At 38.5% G+C, this 20,965-nt stretch overlaps 1 protein-coding gene across 8 annotated transcripts in view; it reads left to right on the top strand.

Moving 5' to 3' along the window:
- KANSL1L (KAT8 regulatory NSL complex subunit 1 like) overlaps positions 1-20,965 on the top strand; it is a 51,857-nt gene that overhangs the window by 17,355 nt on the left and 13,537 nt on the right. For 7 of the 8 annotated variants that reach the window (XR_006101917.1, XR_006101906.1, XM_042449301.1 and 4 more), the window contains exons 3-8: positions 4,270-4,411; positions 7,539-7,727; positions 8,649-8,770; positions 9,252-9,462; positions 19,285-19,438; positions 20,563-20,673. Coding sequence is in view for 6 of the 8 variants with exons in the window: in XM_042449301.1 (XP_042305235.1) it covers positions 4,270-4,411; positions 7,539-7,727; positions 8,649-8,770; positions 9,252-9,462; positions 19,285-19,438; positions 20,563-20,673 (929 nt within the window). In the remaining 2 variants the exon portion in view is untranslated. The remainder of the gene's footprint in view (positions 1-4,269; positions 4,412-7,538; positions 7,728-8,648; positions 8,771-9,251; positions 9,463-19,284; positions 19,439-20,562; positions 20,674-20,965) is intronic. The other variant, XM_042449323.1, reaches the window with a different exon arrangement.

Here is a 20,965-nt window from a genome sequence, read left to right as displayed (position 1 = left end):
TTCTCACCCCAGTTCAAAGTGATGGTAATGATCTATACAGTCCTAAACAGATTAGATCCATGCTACCTGATAGACCATATCTTCTCATATAAGCATGTCTGAGTGCTGAGGTTTCTAGGAGAGTCCATTCTCTCTATAAAACCACAGTCATACTCCCCAAAGGCCTTCTTGATTGTTGCCACCAGCCTCTGGAACATTTTGAGGGAGGTTATGCTGACACTTTCCTTGCTTCTTCTGTCAGCAGGTGGAAACTTTTCTGTGCCAACAGAAACAGTTGGGGGAACTGATGGCAAGGATTTTTAACTTTAAATGTGTTTAATTATGTAAATAGTTTAATTATATTTTAACAATAATTTTTGGGACATTTGTCTGCTTTGGTTATTCACCATGGCTTTCAGGGTTTAAGTTTTAAAAAATAACATTTAGATTTTGTTGCAACCTTTAGATAAAATAAGATTTAGTAGCTAGCTAGTTATTTTTATGAGTCTTATATTACTGTGAACAAAGGTATATTTAAATTCTTTTTGTAGTATATCTTGAGTTAAATTATTAAATTTTAAAGAATACATATTACATTTAATAATAATAATAATAATAATAATAATAATATTTATTTATTTATACCCCACTTTTCAGCCAAGGCTATCAAAGCGGCTTACAATTTGTTAATTAGATATTAGACCTCTCATTTTATATAGCTATTGAAATGGTTTATTATAACAAAACATGTATGATGTGTGCTATCCTCCCACTAAACCATAATCTGTGTCAAAGCTTGTTTGTGGAATAAGAATAAGAACTTGATTAGGTCCAATAAACAGGCATTACACACAGTATAGTTTTAATTTCACATTGGTGTGGATATTTGGCACAAACGTCTAATTCCTTGCTAGGTCTTCTCAAACAACATCATAACTACTAAATGTGTTTGCTAAAGAAAAAAAGCCTATACAACCCTGCTATCTAGTTTGTCATTTCCCACTTTCATCTGTCTACAAATATCAATGATATTGCCAAAGTTTATGTCTTGACTTTAATAGACACTATAGATGCTTGCCATTTTAAAATGATTGTCTCCAAAGGTTAAAGTGTAGAGGAAGAAAAAAAATGCTGGTCATTATATTGATGATCCAAAAATTTGCGGTTCGAAGCAGATTTAAGATATAGTGATAGAGATGGGATGGTGGGATGCCACAAAGAGTTCATTAACAGAGAGCTTATAACTTTTTAGAGGAATTGGTACATCACATTACCAATGAGGGGGAGGATGGACCTCAGTCTGATGAACAACTGACTGGCCCTTTTCTTCTAGCAACATGTGAACATCATCAGGTTGAAAAAAACTCAACTATCTATATACTGACCGAATGTTGCTTATGGCTAAGGTACTTGAACTAGCTTAAAGCAATTGGGACAGCTGATCTGGTGTTCGAGTGAATCCAATCTCAGTCTGTGCCACCACCTATCATTCCTGTGTTCCATTCTCTTCATATTCAAACACTCTGATCTTTCCAAGTGTTGACCCTGTTCTCCCACCATGTTGATATCTTCTTCAGCCAGCTTTCCTTCTTCAACAGCAGTCTTTGGGATGAGATTTTCATGTTGTGCATTTGCTTGTTAGGTAATTGTGTCAGACTCTTGGGTGTTTGACATAATGAATTGTGATTACGTGAATAAATAGATCTCTGGCACCAATGGGACAGTTTGTCAGCAGACCTCCATCTGCAGTGTTTAGAGAGGAGTTTTCCACCCATTTCCACAAGAGAGCTATAGAACACATGTCCAGGTCTCAGATACTGAACAAGTTCTTGAGGTATTTCATAGTACTGAAGAAGGATGATGGACTTCACCTGATCCTAGACTTTTGTTAGGTGCATTTGTTCATACCAAAAAAATATATATAATAATTCAAATAATTATGTTAGCCTTGATCCTCCCATTGCTTTAGAGGGAACACTGGTTTGCAGTAATCTATGTCTGGGACAGTTACATTAAATGTTCATTCATTCGTGTGTAATTTGCTCTCCTTCACAAATAGCAAAGACAGCAAAAACTCAACACAAGAGGCTACACATTCCTTCTTGCTACTCCAGTGCGTCCAACTTCTGTATTGTTTAAACTTTATGTGGCTAGTATGGGAGAACTAACCGCAGCATTCTTCTGGGAGGATGACTGTATGAGTTATGTCTTGCAAAACTTCTGAGATGACAAAAAGTAACCTTTTGCTGGATCTAGAAACAGAGGAACCCAGGACAAGCAACCAGGAAGACACAGCTATACTACCACAGGAGTGACATCTCTTAGCTTACCACACAGTGGTCCAGCATGGGAAACAGATGAGGAGGTTAAAGCTCTTCCAGAGAAATCATAGAAACGAGTCTAAACTGTTTTAAATGCATAATCAGCAGCCATTAAATCAGAAATAAACCAGGGCTTCCTTACTTAACCTGGTGTTCTCAGATATTTTGTGTAAATCACAGAATTTGTGACCACTGACCATACTGGCTGGGAATGGAGAGCATCAGAACATCTGAAAGGCAAAAGATTGGGGAAGGCTGAACTAGAAAGAGGATTATAAAATTCACAGAGCAGCTCTTTTTCCACTCAGCCACAGGAGCAGAAGGGAGAAGGACACATTCTCCAGATGTCAGCCCAAAGACTTAGCATCCCAAGGCCGAGAAAGTCAGTTGCATGAGGACTGGGGACTAGCAGTTTGGAATTATATCCCAAATTGTACCACAGAAAATACAGTTTTAACAATTCATCCCCTAAATAGCATAGTCTAACTAAAAATTGTAATGTGGCTGTGTGTTTGCTGAAGCATTTTTTGTTTTGCTTTTAGTTTTATTGTTTGTGTGCAACAATTGGCTAAATTTTGGGAAGCAAACATTGGGAAACAGGAACATGACACTCCAAGGGCTGAGGGAAGTGCTGCAGTCTGCAGCCTATGATGTGTGTTTACTCTTTCTTATGCTATGCATGTTTTTCAGTCTGATCTGAGCCTAAAAGAGTATGATCATAGTTTTTCTTTGCTTATTTGTGCTAATGAAGATACAGGGTTTCAGCAATGTGTGAGATGTAGCCAGTTGTAGGCCAGAGGACATATACATATTCTATATATTATGAAGTGTTCACATCCAGTCAGTCTCCTTCCCTGAGGCTAGTTGATTTTTCATACATGTCAGGTTATTTGTGTGATAAACTGCTGTGCTGATGAAGTTTTCAGTTGTTTAAATTTGCTTCTACGTTGGTTACTCGCATGTTTGTGTGTCGCGTGACAAATTCTCATTTGTGGTTGAATCTTTTTAAATGTAAAGGTGAGCTAAATATAGATATAAGTATTGCTGCAGGTGAGACTCATTTCTGCTAAAGCGGTGCTTTAGCCGAATGGTGGTTCCTGGACTGGTGCCAGTCCCCGAGCCATTGGCTGCTAGTTTGTGGCAAGTTTCCAAGAAAGAAAGAAATAGTTGTACCTGATGGGCACAGATTTAGTGCCAGTGCCTGGCACACTGGAAAACAGTAACTGCCAGCTCCACATAAAGTAATGTTAAAGAAAGATTCAGAGTTAACAAAAAAAAATATGCATTTTATTTGGTGTCCAATTATAGATTAATTCACTGATAATTCTTTGCATATTATCGATATGACATGATTCAATTATTTTTCTCCTTTGGTTAGATAAACATTATTGTATTTATAACGGTTTTTTAAAAAATAGATGGTGGTTTTGTCTTTCCTCATGCTATGTTTTGATTGCTTAAAAAACAGTCATCTGCTCTGTTAATGTTTTTAAGCATGTTATGTTGGATTTCATATTATAAAACTGGAAGGGCTGGTAAGGGATGTTGTGCTAGGCATAAAAATGACAATTTTTAAACAGCATGTCTGAAACAGAAAATAACTCTGTTGGCTAGGAAGATAGTGGGAAGCTACCTTGTTGAAGAATTGGCCAGTCAGATTGCCATGTTAAAATAACTGAGTACCCTCAGCAGGAGTTAAGGTGCTTTTACAACACAAGACCTCTTTGATATTTAAACTCTGAAGACATAATGTTAATCTGTTACCAGAAATTCTCATACATAAAAATCTTTCAGCATCCTTAAAAGTCAAAAGATGTATTATGACAGAATTGTCTCAGTGCAAAAGCATAATGAATTAGGTAGAGACCTGTGACACATTTCAGCCTGCTTTGTACAGTAGATTTTAAAAAAACTTCCTAAAATGATGATCATCTCTTGTTGACTAAACAATGTTCTCTTTTCTTCCCAGTAACTATAGATCTGACTGGAAATGGCTGATAGAAAGAGCTAAAGTTGGCTGCCGTTGGACATGGCTTCAAGCCCAGATTTCAGAGCTAGAGTACAAAATTCAACAACTCACTGACCTTCACAGGCAGATTCGTGCCACCAAGGTATTGTTAGTGGGCAGGGGGGAAAGGCTCGCACAAATAACCAACTTCAACATTTACGAATGTTTTCTTTGTGTTTGATGAGTTCTGCTGTCTAGACAAAATTAATATAAAATCAAAAAAATAAATGATAAGGTAGCTTCAGAGTTAGTATACTAGATTTGAATACAGGAAAATCTTGATACCGAATCCCAGTTGTACTGTTAATTTGATACCAGTTTATCAGCTTAATTTATCTTACTCCTGAGAAATCATGGAGTCTATATTGTACATGTATGCCTCAATGAACAAAGTAGGTGTGTTCTTGCACATGACTTCTTTAACAGAAAATTTAGAACCAGATCAAAAATAACATGAAAAGAATGAGGATAGATTCCAACAGCACAAAAAAGAAGAGCAGCTGAATGCGTTTCAGCAAACTTTAACCAAAACTGACAATGTGCACATGCGAAATGAAACAACCAGGTCAGATAAGTCTTGCTTGAGTAAACAAAATATTTTTCAACCTACTAGGGACCATTTAAAAGCTTCTTCCAAAATGCATCCAGGGATGACACTTTCCTCCTATTGGGCAGTTATAAATGCATAACCTAGAGCTATGCACTTGTAACTGTTTTGCATTTACAATCCTCATGTAACCCCTAGTGCAGTGGTTCTCAACCTTTTGGGGGTTGAACAACCCTTTCACAGGGGTCGCCTAAGACCATTGAAAAACACATATTTCCGATGGTTTTAGGAACTGAGACACTGCAATTTTATGGTTGGGGGTTACCACAACATGAGGAACTGTATTAAAGGGTCATAGCATTAGGAAGGTTGAGAACCACTGCCCTAGTGCCTAAAGCACTGGAGAGCTCTTTGGGAGGGATGAGAATGTTAGTTAGCTGCTTCCCAAGTTTCAGAATTGCCTCCTGCCTATTGCAGCGGCTGCTTCCTGATAAGTGGAGATTGGAGGCATCAGGACAGGATTCACTGTGTAAGATCCTAACTATGGTGTTAAGCATATGTAAATCCTCAGCATGATTCAAGCTGACATTATTTTCACTTTTGCAGTCTAACACATGTTATTGACTGGCATTTGGGATTGTCAGCGATTTGAATTCTATGTAAGAATCTAGAAATTGGTAAGATATTATCAGATAATGTGACACATTTCAAATAATTTCTTCATCATCTTCATCTTCATCATCAATATCCTGCCCTTTTCCTAGCAATGGGACTCAATATGACTTACAGATTTTTAAAATCAGTACAGATTAAAACATACAAAACTCAAGCAGGGTCATATAGGGAGACGGCAGTCCTTCAGATAACCTGGACCTAAGTAGTATAGGACTTTGTGGGCCATAACCATCACTTTGAATTTTGCCTGGAAGTGTACTGGCAGCCAGTTGAGCGGTTGCATCAAGGGAGTTATATGTACCCTGTAGCTATTGTGTTACTGTATTCTTCATTGGGGTTGCTGTGCCTCACACATTAGGGTTTTGCACCTGCGCAGAGACTCCATTCGGAAAGTTCAAAGCTGAAGCAGATTGGCAGGTAGCCCTGCTCACTCTCATGTACTGAGCATGCCCAAGCCCACCAGTCTAGCTCCACCCTCAATTCTCTTTCATGTGCTGTTAGAGGAACTCCACTTCAATTGTTCTCTGCCGAGTAGCCTTCCTTTTATCCTATTTTGTACTTTGTTTTATTCTATTTTATTTTGTTCTATACTTTCTGTCTTCTTTTTTAAAAATCTTATATATCTGATCTTTCTTAGCTGCCCCCCCCCCCCCCCCGTCCTATGGCCTCTACGTCTCTTTTCAAGCCTGTGATAGAAAAGTTTCTTTTTCAGACGGACACCCCCAATGCCTCTCTTGTTTGGGAGAGGGCTATGACGTTCAGTGCTGCTCAGTTTGTAAGGCCTTCACACCTCAGGCCTTGAGGACCGGGCCCAGATACTTAAGATACATTGCTGGGGAAAGTCCCTGTCAGTTGCTGACTGTGTTTACAAAGGACCCCTTATTGTTGATTTTGGTCACATCGCTTCTAAAAATACTGAAGGCATTGAAGGCTGTTCTGAAGGCAGCTTTGTCTTCAATGCTGGTGCCGGTGACTTTGATACCGATCATTACTGACTCTGGTCCTTTGATTCCGACAGCTACCAACACTGTTCCATCGGTACTATTTGGTCTTGATCGCAGCATGGAGTCCATGTTCTTCTTGGTTACTCCACTTTCTGATTCTCCTTCTGCCCAGGAGGTGCCTTCGGTCTCTCAGACCTCCCAAGATGGCTCATTCCTCCAAGGCAAAAAAAGTGCCCTATTGCCTCTACAGATGGCTCTGATTTGCCTGTTGTTACAGGAAGGCCTAAGGAGAAGAAAATAATGAAATAGAAGAATAATTTATATTTCAAGTTGTCATTTCTAAATGCCAGCATCATTCATGAAATCAGCTGCACTGTTTTCCAGATGAGCAGATTCTCTTCTATTTGTAACTGGCCTGTGACAGAATTTTGAATGTTATGTCTGTCAGAGTATTAAAGAGACAGTGATAGAATGACCTGGATATAATTATTTTAAGAAATGAGAACACTGATATTTTACTCATACTAAATACATTGGGGATGAGGTGGGGTGGGGTTGACAATACAGATCAAGAATGACAAGCTGACAGTGGTGTTATGATATGGTTCAGCATGGATAGTCACAGCATTGAAGCAGACTAAAGAATGGCTGGAGAACTTGAGAAGCCTAACTGAGGAGTGACCGTGGACAGAGTATGCAGTTCTGTTTCTGTTTCTGATTGATAAATCTTGGTGAGCTGTGGGGTAGCATCCTTCTGCAGTAGCCCTCGGCATGTTTTGTTTATGTGTATGGAATTAGAAAATAATTTAACAATCAAGAAATAGATTTGTAAATAGAATGTTTACACTAAGAGTGGACAGTAGTTATAATGTTAGGTTGTTGCATTTTTATTGTTTGTGTGAAAATATTTTCCTGTTATCTGTATAAAGCTTGAGCACACTGAGAACACTAAGTCACTAATTAAATATTTTAGGGAGCTTAAGCACTTATGTTCTAGAGATTTAAATTACTCTGCAATGATTTGGGCAAGTTAATTTGTAATGTGTTCCATTGCTGTTGTCTAGGGGATGGTAGCCTTAGAAGAATTTTCAGTTCCAAAAGATATTCTGAAGAAGCAGACAGATCAAGAAGCTTTATTAAACACCACAGGGAATTCCCAAGCTTCCCTTGAGAGACAGGATGCATGGCCGGAACATGATTTTGAAACGTCACCCAGCAGCCCAACTCTGCTTCTCCGTAACATAGAAAAACAGGTATTCAAGTAAGAATGAAGATCAAATAGAATTAGATACGTTAGAGAATGATTTGAAATGATGTATTACTAATTAATACTTGTTTTGTTTCTGTAACCATGATCAATGTTAATTGTGGAAATAAAGAGATCTTTGAATGGGCAGACTGAACATCATTTTGGTGGATCCAGCCCCTCTTCATCCAAACCAGCGCTTAACATGGTCTAAAACACCTGGCTGTTTGGCCTCTTACCTCGACATTTAATATACCCCATTCTGCTTGCAATGCTTTCCAAATCTCTAGTATTCCCTGCTTTCTTACTGCTTTATCTACCCCTTTCTCTACTCATTTTCCTCCTCTTTCATTTTCTACTCTCCATTTTTCCTCTTGCTTTCTCTGCTATTCTTTCCTATTCTTCTGCAAATCCACATTGTCCACTATCAGAGCTGCCAGTCAGTTGAAGAGCTATAACTGATCACTTTTAAAAATAATATATGCAGTCTTCTGTATATATATATTTTTGAAAACTACTTGTCTTTCAGAAATGGTGTATCTCATTTTTGAAGGAAGACAGAGAGACTTTACACAAGTCCTTTTTTAAATATGACAACTTGGATTTAAAGAAATTGTTTTCCTTAGCTCATCTTTTGGTTTCCTTGGCTCATCTCTATTTTCTTACAGTTGTTTTGTTTGTTTCTTCACACCAGTATTGTTTCCTGAATTGTTTAAAACTTGAATTGGATTTCGTCTTGATTTTGACTTGGAATAGGATTTAAAAAGGAAATAATAAATTCATAAGTAACTTCAGCATATTTGAATTTGATAACTCAAATATGAAGATCTATTTATATTAGTATTTTAAATAGCTGGAAACAAGTTTTGATTGAAATCTACTGTGCTTTAAATATATGGGCTTTCATTTTCTTTGTTGTTTCTTTCAGAGTGCTGAGCTGAGTGAAATAATCAGCAGTCTCATTGCTCCTCTTAATCTGTCTCCCACATCCTCCCCTCTCTCCCCAAAAGCATGTAAGCAGAAAGAGTTGGTCAATGGCATATCTTTAAGGTAGGTAGTGCTTTCAAGTACCTCTGGATAATGCTGCAGTTTTACCATTTGGGGAAATGCAATATAAAATGACATCATTATTTTGACCTGAAAATAAATACTGTATATTTATCATGTGTGTGAGAGAAAGTGTTATAAGAGCATATTTTATAAGGCTAAAGTACAATGGGCCCTCTGGAGCCATAGGTTCTAGGTCCACTATTTTGAGCAACCATGGAGCATCACACCCCATATTATTAAATAGCAGCAAGGTGAATGCACACACTTCAGCATGTCTGTGTTCATATCGCTGCGATTTAATAATATGGTCTGAGATCATCTGAGTTTTTTTGCATGGAAGATGTTTCCTGGAAGTCTGTCACTGAATGCAACTGATCTTAAATTTGGTTATGGAACAGAATGCATATAATGTAATGCCATATACAGAGATCATCCCTTGAACTGTCTAAATAATCTAGCCTAATTGTTTGACATGTTTCAGAGATCCCAAGAACAATGAAGCCATTTCAGCTTCCAGTAACTGGTTGATTGACCAACAACACTTGAAGAAAAGAAGGAAAGATAAGACAAAGCTGAGAACAACACCTGCTGCAGTGATGACTACATCTGCTCGCACTAGACCACTTCAGAGTTTCCAAAGGAGAAAACTCTACAAAATGAGTACTGCTTTCGCTTTGAACCAACAGGTGCAAGTGTGTTTCTTTGTTTATATAAGAAACCATATTTAGATTCCAGTCACTATGTATGTCATTTTAAGATGGTAATGGTGTTTATTCTCTCCAATATGTTGGTATTCCGTTTCTGAGAAAGCAAACCTTCAACGAATTGGTCATATATGAGGCAGGCCCCAAAGGCTTCACAGGATTTCATAAGTTGGCCTGGTTAAACATTGTTACTTCCATTTTTCTAACTAGTTTTGATGTTGGAACATAATATGCTGTATGAAATGTTATTGTTCCTAGCAGTAAAAGTAAAACAGGCAGAGCAAAGATTGTAACTTGCATTTTCTTTGCTGTTAAATCCCTGAGTCATAGAAAGCATTATTTTAGGGTAGAAGTGGGCAAAATGAGGCTTGTAACTCCCCGGAGCTGTTTTGGAGGCTCCCAGGAATCATTGCTTCAGAATGTTTTCAAATGCACTCTAGGAGGTGTGAAGGGATGTTTTTTCCTCCGTGTTTGCAGCTCTCTTGGGTCAAAAATAATTTTTGCAAAAAAGAATATATACACAAATACATACAGTGCACCCTTGCTATCCACAGGAGATCTGTTCCAGGTCCCCCATGGATAGTAAAAAACTTCTCAATGGGCATGTGCTCCCACTTGTGGTGTCGCGTACATGCACGCCCATTCACAAAGCTGGGGCTTGCCATCCGCAGAAGCTGAAAATGCAGATGACAAGCCCATGCCTGATGCAGGCACACTGCACACACACACATATCTGCCCCCAAATGGTCCAGAATGTCCATTCAGAGGCATGAGATGTATTTTCACCACTGAGCTAGTTTAAGGTCAGGAGATACTTTTTTGAAAACTTAAACATGATGAAAATGTCCCCATATTCCCTAGAGGCATTGGAGGCTTATTTTTTCTTTTGAGAGCAGGTACAACCCCCCAAGGCTCCCTAGCTTTCTACAGTTGCCATCCCCTGCTTTAGGGATAAGAAAGAAGCAGACTAGTGAAGAAGTAAAGAAGTAACAGATTAACTGTTCAGTGTATTTCAGTAATGTAACTTTACATGACTTTACAATTAAAAGCACCTTTCTTCTTATTGAGTCAACCTCCCCCCCCCCCTCAAATGCCACAAATCTGGTATGACTGGTTATAGTATCAGGCCTCTGCCTAATGTATATGAATTCTTGAGGTGAATATAACATTTTAATTTATAAAATGTTTAACACTTCAGAGTGAAAATATATAAGGAAAGCAGTGTCACTAAGCCATGTTGTGTGCTCCATTCAAATGACTCTTCTGAGCACTGAAACATACATAGGATGCATGAGTTCAGAGCTAGGTTCAAGATACTGATAATGTTACTGGTAGAAGTGATACACCTCTTCAGATAAAAATGATGGCTTCCTTTCCCATCTCATTGTGGTAATAGCATATCTGCCTCTCCTGCCAGGCTTCTGTAGAAGCCTTTACTCTCAGGATCATTGCTAGAACTGAAATGTTTGATTCTAAATATCATAATAAGATTGAAGTCAAATACTGTATCATATTTGGCTTCAAGCTGAGGAAAGAAATAATTCTTAAAGAGATATGAATGTGGACATTTCCATGCTAATATGTGGATGTGGACAAAAATGCAAATGCAAACAATGCAAAAATGCAAAATTGAAATTAATGTAAATGGCAAAGTCACTATTCTTGGCCAACCTTCTGTTTAAAAGACTGAAAAATGTATTGTCCAGAGAAAACATAGACAATTCTGGGGGGGTTAGATGGATGCAGTGGCCTTTCAAGAGAACTGGAAGGGCTTCACATCCCCTGCTGCCCCCTGCAAAAAATACCATCCCCCCCATTCCCCCCAAACATGTTTAAGGTTTAATGGGGGCATTTTCATCATGATTTGGGCCCTTCTGTGCTGTTTTAGGTCGCTATTTACAATAGCAAATGACCTGGAAATCCTATTGGAAACTACAGCAGGAGTGGGCAACTTGTGGTTATGCATATGGTGTTGCACTGCAGCTGCCATGTGCCCCAGCCTGCAGAATACGTGGTTGAGGGATGCTGGGAGTTATAATTCAGCAGCATCTGGAAATCGAAATGTTATCTACTCCTATGTTATAGGAAATTACTCTCCTTCTTGGTAAAAATGTAAAATGACGGGTGTTTAAGTAAGTCATTGAAGTGTTTAGTAGAGTCGGATTTTATACCTAAGCAAGAAATATTCACACAGAAAACCATCTTACCCATGAAAAGAGAGGGGGAGGAGAGAGAGAACACTTACAATCCTAAACTTTGGGCCGGTTACAAACCGGCATTGGGACGTCCGGAGGACGTCCCATTTTAAAAAAGGGGCTTCTCTCTCTAGAACGCCCCTGGGCTAATACGGACTCCGTCCGTACAAGATGGGCGCCGGCCCTTCTACAAGACCGGCGTACTTTTGCGTATCGGACGCTGAGCGTCCGTACGCGTCGCGTCCTTTGTGATGTAGCGAGTGCGCCCCTGGCGCCTCGCTACGTTGCAAACGCGACTATCAAAGAAGCTTCATTTTGGACTCTTTTTGTCTGCACGGGAGCCGCGCCGTGTGGAGGCTCCAGCTCCCCCGCGGACCAACCGGTGGCGGCGGCAGACCGCCGCAAAGCGGCGGTTTGTATCCCGCCGTAGTTTACTTTATCTCAGATCAGTGAAATATCCCAAAACCAAATCTATTTGTATGATTTCAGAAAGAATCTGAAATTAATTGTTTTTTTTTAAACTTTGAAACGTACCACTGGTTGTGACAGAAAACAAACAAATGTGAAACCAAAGGCTTTCACGGCTGGCATCAATAGTTTTTTTGGGCTATGAAGCCATGTTCTAGAAGAGTTTATTCTTGATGTTTCGCCAGGATCTGTGGCTGGCATCTTCAGAGAATGCTGGCATGGGCATGAGTGGGTTATATATACTGTTGGTTGAGAGGATGTGATTTACATGTTAATCTATGTATTGTTCTGTTGTTGAATGGTAAGGCCTCAGGGGGTTATTTAATTAATGATCCTAGCAGGATTGGGGCCACCCCATCACTGCTCGCCCTGGTACTGTAGCAACCACACACCGCAGTCCCAGTCCGCTCCAGAGCTGGCCCAAATAGGAGTGGAAAAGAGTGGGGCAGTAAAAAGCCACTTTAGGCGGCCCCAGTGCAACCCCAGGGTGGCTTCAAGCTGCTTTGGGGGCATGCATTGTCAAAATACCATGCCCCCGGAGCAGCTTCAAACTGCCACCATTTGAACAGCTGGGAGGTTTTGGGGCACGTGGCATCAAAACACCATGCCCACAAGCCTCCCGGAAGCAGGTTTTTACAGCGAGTCTGTTCGGCCCCTAAATAAATGATAAATGACTGAAAATTTGGGACACTTTTATGGTCTATTTTTGTGTAAATTCCCCATTGAAAAATGTGTCTGATTTAGAATTTTCCCACACAGAGACATATAAAATGTCATGTTATCATCACTGTGGTTGTTGTGGCAGTGGTGATTATTTCTTCATTCAGTCTGGTATATGCTTATATGACTTTATTAGGATGAAAGGCCTAGCGGTAATAATATCTCAAAACCTGCCCCTTGAAATTAATCTATTTGTTCTGGTATTGTCTTTACTCTGAAGTAACAGAAAGGAGATGGGAATATGAAGGTTTTACTGTAACACTTGACTCTGCAGAAACAAGTTGTCACATGAGACTGCTATTCATTTGTTTTTGGAATATATGTTTTAGCTGAAAAAGTTTACACAGCTGCAGTGCTTAGTTTACAGGAAATTGAAATCCTTAACTTTTTCCATATTTGTGCTGTTCTAATATAGCTTCATGGACTTAATAGCGCCGCTTTACAATAATCTGTTTTAAGTTAAAATTCGGCTCAGCACAAACATTTCTAAAGTCCCCGAATTGAATTTAATAATTTAAAAAAAAAAATCCATTTTGCTTAAATAAATAAGCCTGATTTTTTTTGCACAGAACAAACCCTTTACAAAATGAAGCATGCTACTTCACAGCATGTGTTCAACATGCTGAGAAGTTTACCCTCCATTTCAGTAACATTTCATTTGTGAGATTTCTGTTTGCTTGAATTACAATACGTTAAGAAAAGTTTTCTTATTTAAAATAATAGTACCTTGCGCCATAACAATGTTTGGGCAGTAACTAAAACAATTGTCTTCATCTAAGGAAAGGGATATTAATTTGTGTTTTTAAAAATATCTTCTTGTATTAATAGTTGTGACTCCTCTGATATTATAGAAAACAGCAGCAGTATAGCTACTGTTTAATTTATATAATTGTATGCTACAGATCAATGTACGGTAGTCATTACTTTTAAAGAGGATTTTCAGATTTTAAAAAATTAGAACAATAAAGTAATAGTAATAGGGAGGGGTTATAATGTAGGGATTCCTCTACAGTGCTATGACAAGTTTTGAAAATGGTTTTAGTTTAACTCTCTAATTATGTTTTTTTCTCTAATTATATTATTGCTGTGACTTCTTAAACATTGTCCCAAATTCACTGACCCTCTTCCTTTTCTCTTCTGAAGTTTGAAAATGTTGTATGTTTGGGAGCAGAGAGAGATAACATTTTTAATGGAGGGAATGCAACATTTTGCAAGTTATATCTCAAGACCTCAAGTGAACCCTAAGAAGAAGAATGATATGGAGTGATCTATCATTGTTGATTTTTGCATAGATTTCAAGCTAAAATTAGTTGTCAAATGGAACGTTTTGAAGAAAGGAAATATACCTTTAAGAATATCACTGGTTGTGTTTTCATGCACAGCACATTATGTATCTTCACTTATTAAGTAATGTCTCAGGGTCATTAGAAAGGCTTTACCAATCTCCTAGAGCTTTCTTTCTTTTTGTAACATTCCTTTGAGTGAAAAAAAGAGATAACTGAGTGGCGCTAACTTTCTGCCAGCTAACTTTTTTTGGCTTTTACCAAAAGCACCATTTTAAAATAGCTGGTGGCTATGACTCTGATCATGTGGCCAGTATGACTGCATAGAATTCTGTTACCTTCCCACCAAAGTGATACCTATTCATCTACTTGAACTTTTACATACTCTTGAACTGCTAGGTTGGCAGAAACTGGGACTAGTGACGGGAGGTCACTCTGTCACACAGCATTTGGGCCTCAGACTGCTGATCTTGCAAATGTCAAGAGTATTATAGTTGTGTACAATAAAATCCCAAAAGATAGAATATAAGAAGCATCTTGAGCATCTACAACTACTGGTAAGTTTATTTTAGCCCATATTGCTTAAATTATATTCATTAAATGTATATTTATTTAAAATAATTTTAGTCACAGATAAGAGTAAAAACTCTCCCACGGAGCTTAGAGAATAAAACACAACAGAAAAGGATACACATAAAATAATAAAAGCCAGCAATTATAATGACAAAAAAATTCAGCCTATAGGTACTAAAAACTTAAAATGAAATTGCAACTAAATTCAGAAGTAGTCAAGTACAACTGCTGGTACTTCAAATAAGCCTGAAGTGATGGACCTAATGGCTCCTATCTGGAAATGTGTTCTGAAGGTGTCAGGTACTGCAGAAAAGACACACTGCTCAGTCTAACTGCTTTCAGAGGCACACCTAATATACTTGCAGTATATATGTATGAAGGTTGTCCTTCAAGTAATTATGACCCAAATGGTTAAAACTGGCACTTCAGACTGGATTCAACAATGCCCTAGCTGGTGCTGCAACTGACACAGTATGAATGCCTCAGAAAACAACAGCCTTGTCCCCAACAGTATTTATTGCTTGAACAATCTTTAAAGATCCTACACAGAGCTTGGATATCATTAGTGCACAGATAATCAAGGCAAGGTCACTACCACTTGAATTTTCCATTTAGCACTGAGCTCAGGAGACATCCCAAACTGCACTTTGGAAGGGATACGACTTCATCTAAGCTTTGTGTTGAATCTTCCAGAGGGGTCAGTTTCTCTGCTCACAGTACCTCCATCTATTCTGGATTATGACCCTGATAAATGCATTTTAAAGGTTATTATATGTTTCCATGTTGCTATAATGTAGAGATTGTCAGAGATCTGGATCTGTTTCCCCATGTTATATCTCAAGCTTTGTCCTTTACACAGCAAGCTTTCTTGATATCTAAAAACATTTTTTTTGGCATCAAGATATTGCTTTATTGTCCAATATTCAATCATTGAGAGAACCAAGAATCCATTTGTGTTTTCTTGCACAAGCTAAAAAGAATCTGGTGGTAAAGAATGCTCTTATATTTCAAGCTGAAGTGTTTTAGTTCAAGTAAACCTTTTAATGAAACATCTTATTTTACCTCTGTGAGACTTTTTGAAAATGTCAACTATTGCATAAGTCAACTTGCTTCTAGGATGTCTCTTACTTATGACAAAGTAGTGAGCTTAAAAAATGCTTGAAGTAACCATGCTTTTGGATTAACATTAAATTGTTTACAGTGAGAGGGATTTGTGGTCTTTCAAGGCAGCTGTATGTTCTCTAATAAAAACAATTTTAAACAGAGGACACATTACAGGAATAAATCCCCATATTGCAGAATTCTTTGGAGATACTGTAGTTGTTTTAACCAGCTGTTTGATTCATAAGAGGAGGTTTATCAGTAATAAAGGCTTGGCCCAGTTCTCTAAGAAAGGCTTTTGTGTGTGTATATAAATAGTTTTTTCTTTTCTCTTCCCACGTTCTATTTTCTGCTCTCTTGACTTCAAGTTGAATCCCATCCCAGGATATCAGACTATTGATTATTTCCCCAATACTTTTTTTTTTAAAAAAAATTAAAAGGCACTAGATGTTTTGAATGAAAATGAAAATTCATATTAAAAATATGAAATTTCCATTGATGAAAAGCCTTAACAGTATTGCTTTGTTAATCTGTGTTTTTTAAAATCAATGTCTTCTTCAAGTAGTAAGAAACATAGATCTTATTTCAATCTTTAATAAGGCTTAAATTGGTAATTTATCATAAATATTTAGAGAATGAGATATTTTTAATAAAGAAGAGTCAAATTTAGATTTTGTAAAGATTATATAGATCCAGTGTGGTGTAGTCATTTTTGCATTGGACTAGGGTCCTGAAAACCAGGATTCGAATCCCCACTTGGTCATGGAAGCCCACTGAGTGACCTTGAGCACTCTCAGCCTCAGAGGAAGGCAAAGACAAAACCCATTGAACAAATCTTGCCAAGAAAACCCTATGACAGGTCCCCTGTAGGGTTGCCATAAGTCGAAAATTACTTGAAGGCACACAACAGCACCACAATATATTTTACTTTTCATAGAATCATAGAATCATAGAGTTGGAAGAGACCACATGGGCCATCCAGTCCAACTCCCTGCCATGCAGGAAATGCAAATCAAAGCATCCCCGACAGATGGCCATCCAGCCTCTGCTTAAAGACCTCCAAGGAAGGAGACTCCACTAAACTCCAAGGGAGTGTGTTCCACTGTCGAACAGCCCTTACTGTCAGGAAGTTCTTCCTAATGTTGAGGTGGAATCTCTTTTGCTGTAGCTTGCATCCATTGTTCTGGGTCCTGTTCTCTGGAGCAGCAGAAAACAAGCTTGCTCCATCCTCAATATGACATCCCTTCAACTATTTAAAGAAGGCTATCATATCACCTCTTAACCTTCTCTTCTCCAGCCTAAATATCCCCAGCTCCCTGAGTCGTTCCTCATAGGGCATGGTTTTCAGACCCTTCTCCATTTTAGTCGCTCTCCTTTGGACATGCTCTAGTTTTTCCACATCCTTTTAAAATTGTGGTGCCCAGAACTGGACACAATATTCCAGATGGGGCCTGACCAGAGCAGAATAGAGTGGCACTATTACTTCCCTTGATCTAGACACTATACTTCTATTGATGCAGCCTAAAATTGCATTGGCCTTTTTAGCTGCTGCATCGCATTGTTGACTCATGTTCAACTTGTGGTCTACTTGGACTCCCAGATCCCTTTCACATGTAGTTTCATTCAGCCAGGTGTCCCCCATCCTGTATCTGTGCATTTCAATTTTCTGGCCTAAGTGCAGTACCTTACATTTCTCCGTGTTTAATTTCATTTTGTTAGCTTTGGCCCAGCTTTCTAGTCTATTCAGGTCATTTTGAATTTTGGTCCTGTCCTCTGGGGTATTAGCTACTCCTCCTAATTTGGTGTCATCTGCAAATTTGATAAGTATGCCCCCAATTCTGTCATCCAAGTCATTGATAAAGATGTTGAATAACACTGGGCCCAGGACAGAGCCCTGTGGGACCCCACTGGTCACTTCTCTCCAGGATGAAAAGGAGCCATTGTTGAGCACCCTACTTTTTCTATTTCCAGCAAATTTCTCATCTATTTCACAGCCTCAATGCAGATTACAATATTTATTCAGCTTTACCCTACCCATTCCAATCCGTAAATATGGTTTTTAAGGGGATAGTTATTGCTGATGCATTACCACCACCAAATGCCACAATTTTCCTCTATCCAATCCATGTCTTTTCTCTTTTTCTTTTGCACCATAGTTTTTCTAGTCACCTAAAACCACCATTCATTCTATAAGAAAATTGGAGAGCCTCTTCCACAGACCAGGTGAAGCTCAGATAGGTTTGAAAGGGGTCAATATCATGAAGGATAAATCTGTGAGAGGTTATGTGGTCTGTGGTCAGAGGCAGTATTCTACTACTGTTGCTGGGGAACAAGAGCAGTAGAGTGGTATTGTATCCAGCTTGCCTACTAACCAGAGGTATTAGTATAACAGTTGCTATAGAAATAATATTTTAGACCTCAGGCTAAAGGATTGAAAATTCACGTGCTGGGATCAGTCTTGTTCCCTTGACCAAATGACCATATCCCCCCCTCCCCGAACAAACACAAAGACCTTTTCTGATCTAGTTTTATTTATTTATTGTCTGTTACTTTATTGTAAACATTTTATGCCCTGTTTTCCAGCACACATGAGCTGCTGACATACAACTAAATAAGTAAATTGAGTAAAAACAATATTGCTATAGTATGATTAGAATTGGAGAATGGATGATAAGCCATGTATGGATTAAACAGAATTTAAAAACAGGAAGAAGCTAAAGGGCAGAAACAAATCATGCATCAGTTGAGATGTAAGCTTGCTGGAATAAAAACATCTTCAAATATTATTGAAACACCATCAAGATAGGAGCTAAGTGGATTATTTGGAGCAGTGAGTTCTACAAACAGGGTATTACTGTGAAGAAGACCATCTCTAATGTCACCACCCTGGATGTGATCAAAGGCCTCTCCTAGTTATCTCAGTAGATTCATAAAGAAAGATGTGGTTTTGTAAGTATTCTTGACCAGCACAGGGCTTCAGAGCTGATAGCCAGCAGCCTTGAACTGCTTTGGAACAGACAGTATTGGTATCATACATGCATGACATGTTTTAGAAAATGGACTTTGGTCAGAGCTCTCCATGCTCGCTCCATTCTGCATTAGCTGAAACTTCCAACTTTCAAAGGCAATTCTATATCATCTGTGTTAAGAGTTATCCAATTTAGATGTAACTAAGGCATGTGTATCTGAGGTAAGATCCTTCATACCCAGAAATGGGTATACTTTTCTAGGAAAACAGAGGAGACAGTTAAAGCTGTGCAGACAAGCTTCTAGCCATAGCGATTCACTGTCCAGAAGAAAAGCTGGCCCATCGAAGCTATTAACTTGATTTTTCAAGGGGAGTGCAACACTGTCCAAAAGTACCATTATATTTATATAAAGTCCTGTTATCTTGTCTGGATTAAGCTTCACTTTGTTAGCTAATTTTTTGTAGAATGTGAATAAATTTATTTTTCTGTGCTCTTTTACAGAACATGCAGTTGGAAGACAGATTGTTTAACACGGAAGAGGTGCTTCCAGCCTCCACACGGAATAGTTATGAGTTGAGCATGAAATCCAGGACACAAAAACAATTACTGTTAGAACTGGATGCTTCATTCCATCCTGTCTTATCATTTCCTTCAGGTAAAGTGTCTTTGCAATTATCTATGCAGTGGAACAGTTTCCCTCCACCTCCCTAATTATTGTGGCATAAATATCAGATTGTCACATCTCCTTTCTGGTTCCCAGCCAGCACTTCATTCCAAAACTACCTCCACCATTCATATGGTTATACATTCACCCTGGCATTAGGCAACATCTGCCTTTGTCCCTCAACAATCATAGTTAAAACTAAACTTATCACGTTATCACCATACCCATATTTTGCATTTCTGTGGCTATTCATACAGCTTGCTTGTAAAGGTCTGTTCCTAGAAACTAGTTCACTCGGTGAATTTGCAGAAACTGACTAAGCTTTACTGCAACTTCTTTCTGTCAGGCCCGAAACACATGTGCCAAAAGAAGCAGCTTCTGGCCACTTAAGAGGCTTGGCATTTAGACAGTGGATGCCCCCAAAGTGACTGGAAGCTGCTCTGATGACACTCTCCAGTTCAAAGGACTGGTTCAAAAAGGCTATTTTAGTCTGGCTCCTGGGTGGCGCCGTTTGGAACCTGTAGTGGCAGCCTAATATGAGAGCAAGCCATGCAGTTGCTGTGGTCCCAGCCCACTCCTTTCCTGCCATCTGCCTCACCCTCTAAGTCTCTAAGGTGTTACAAGATCCCTTTGGTAGAGGTGGCAAGGATTGTTTCAGTGGGTATGAATCACAGTGATGTAATAATGTAAAATTGGCTAGGAAAATTTAATTAAAATGGGCACAGCCTTTTTTATTATTTGCAACACAGAAGAGGATGAAGCATATTAAAGAGAAGAGCAAAGCTTCATTTGGGGTAAACAGTCACAACAGACTAAACTGTGCACTGCTACAGGTGCTGTTATTCCTGTGGTTAGAATGACTGGGAAAATATAATTCTGTATATATCATTGACATCATTGTTCAGCTCCCAGTGAGGTTTTCTCCACAAAATTGAAGGTAACTCACACTGGAGAATGGGTCAGACTCTTTGAATTTATGGTGGGAAATAAGCATGTGTGCATGGCAGTGACATATATACAATGCATATGTAAACTATAATAAAATATATAGAAAAGGGAGACTCTATTATTAGATATAGTTATTTATTTGCATACTACCCATCCCTATTTTTCAGATAGCCCTCTTCATGTACATTTTAGGAGATTGCTCAAGAAGTATGAGATCAAAGGTGATCCCTTTGAAACGTCTGCCCTTGGTTTAGAGTTTAAAACGTCTCCTTCCAGTGGTATGTTATCCAGATATTTTTAATTTATTCATGGTTTGTTGAGAATGGTCATCATAGAGTTTTTATTTTGAAAAGGGGTTAACTATAGACATGCTTTAAAATGCAAAAACAACAACATGAATTAGGACCGAAAAGGAAGGAAAAAATCCAACCCTACAACTTTTACCCATTTAAATAATCACTACTTTTTTTTATTAGGATAACTTCATTTTGAAGGGTTGTCAAAGCCAACTAATTTCATAGTGAAATGTATGTTTAAACTATATGCTAATTTTATACTCTTGTATAAGTC

The sequence above is a fragment of the Sceloporus undulatus genome, chromosome 1 (genome assembly GCF_019175285.1).
Source record: "Sceloporus undulatus isolate JIND9_A2432 ecotype Alabama chromosome 1, SceUnd_v1.1, whole genome shotgun sequence".
Taxonomy (NCBI): domain Eukaryota; kingdom Metazoa; phylum Chordata; class Lepidosauria; order Squamata; family Phrynosomatidae; genus Sceloporus; species Sceloporus undulatus.
This window is presented reverse-complemented; position numbering and strand designations above follow the sequence as displayed.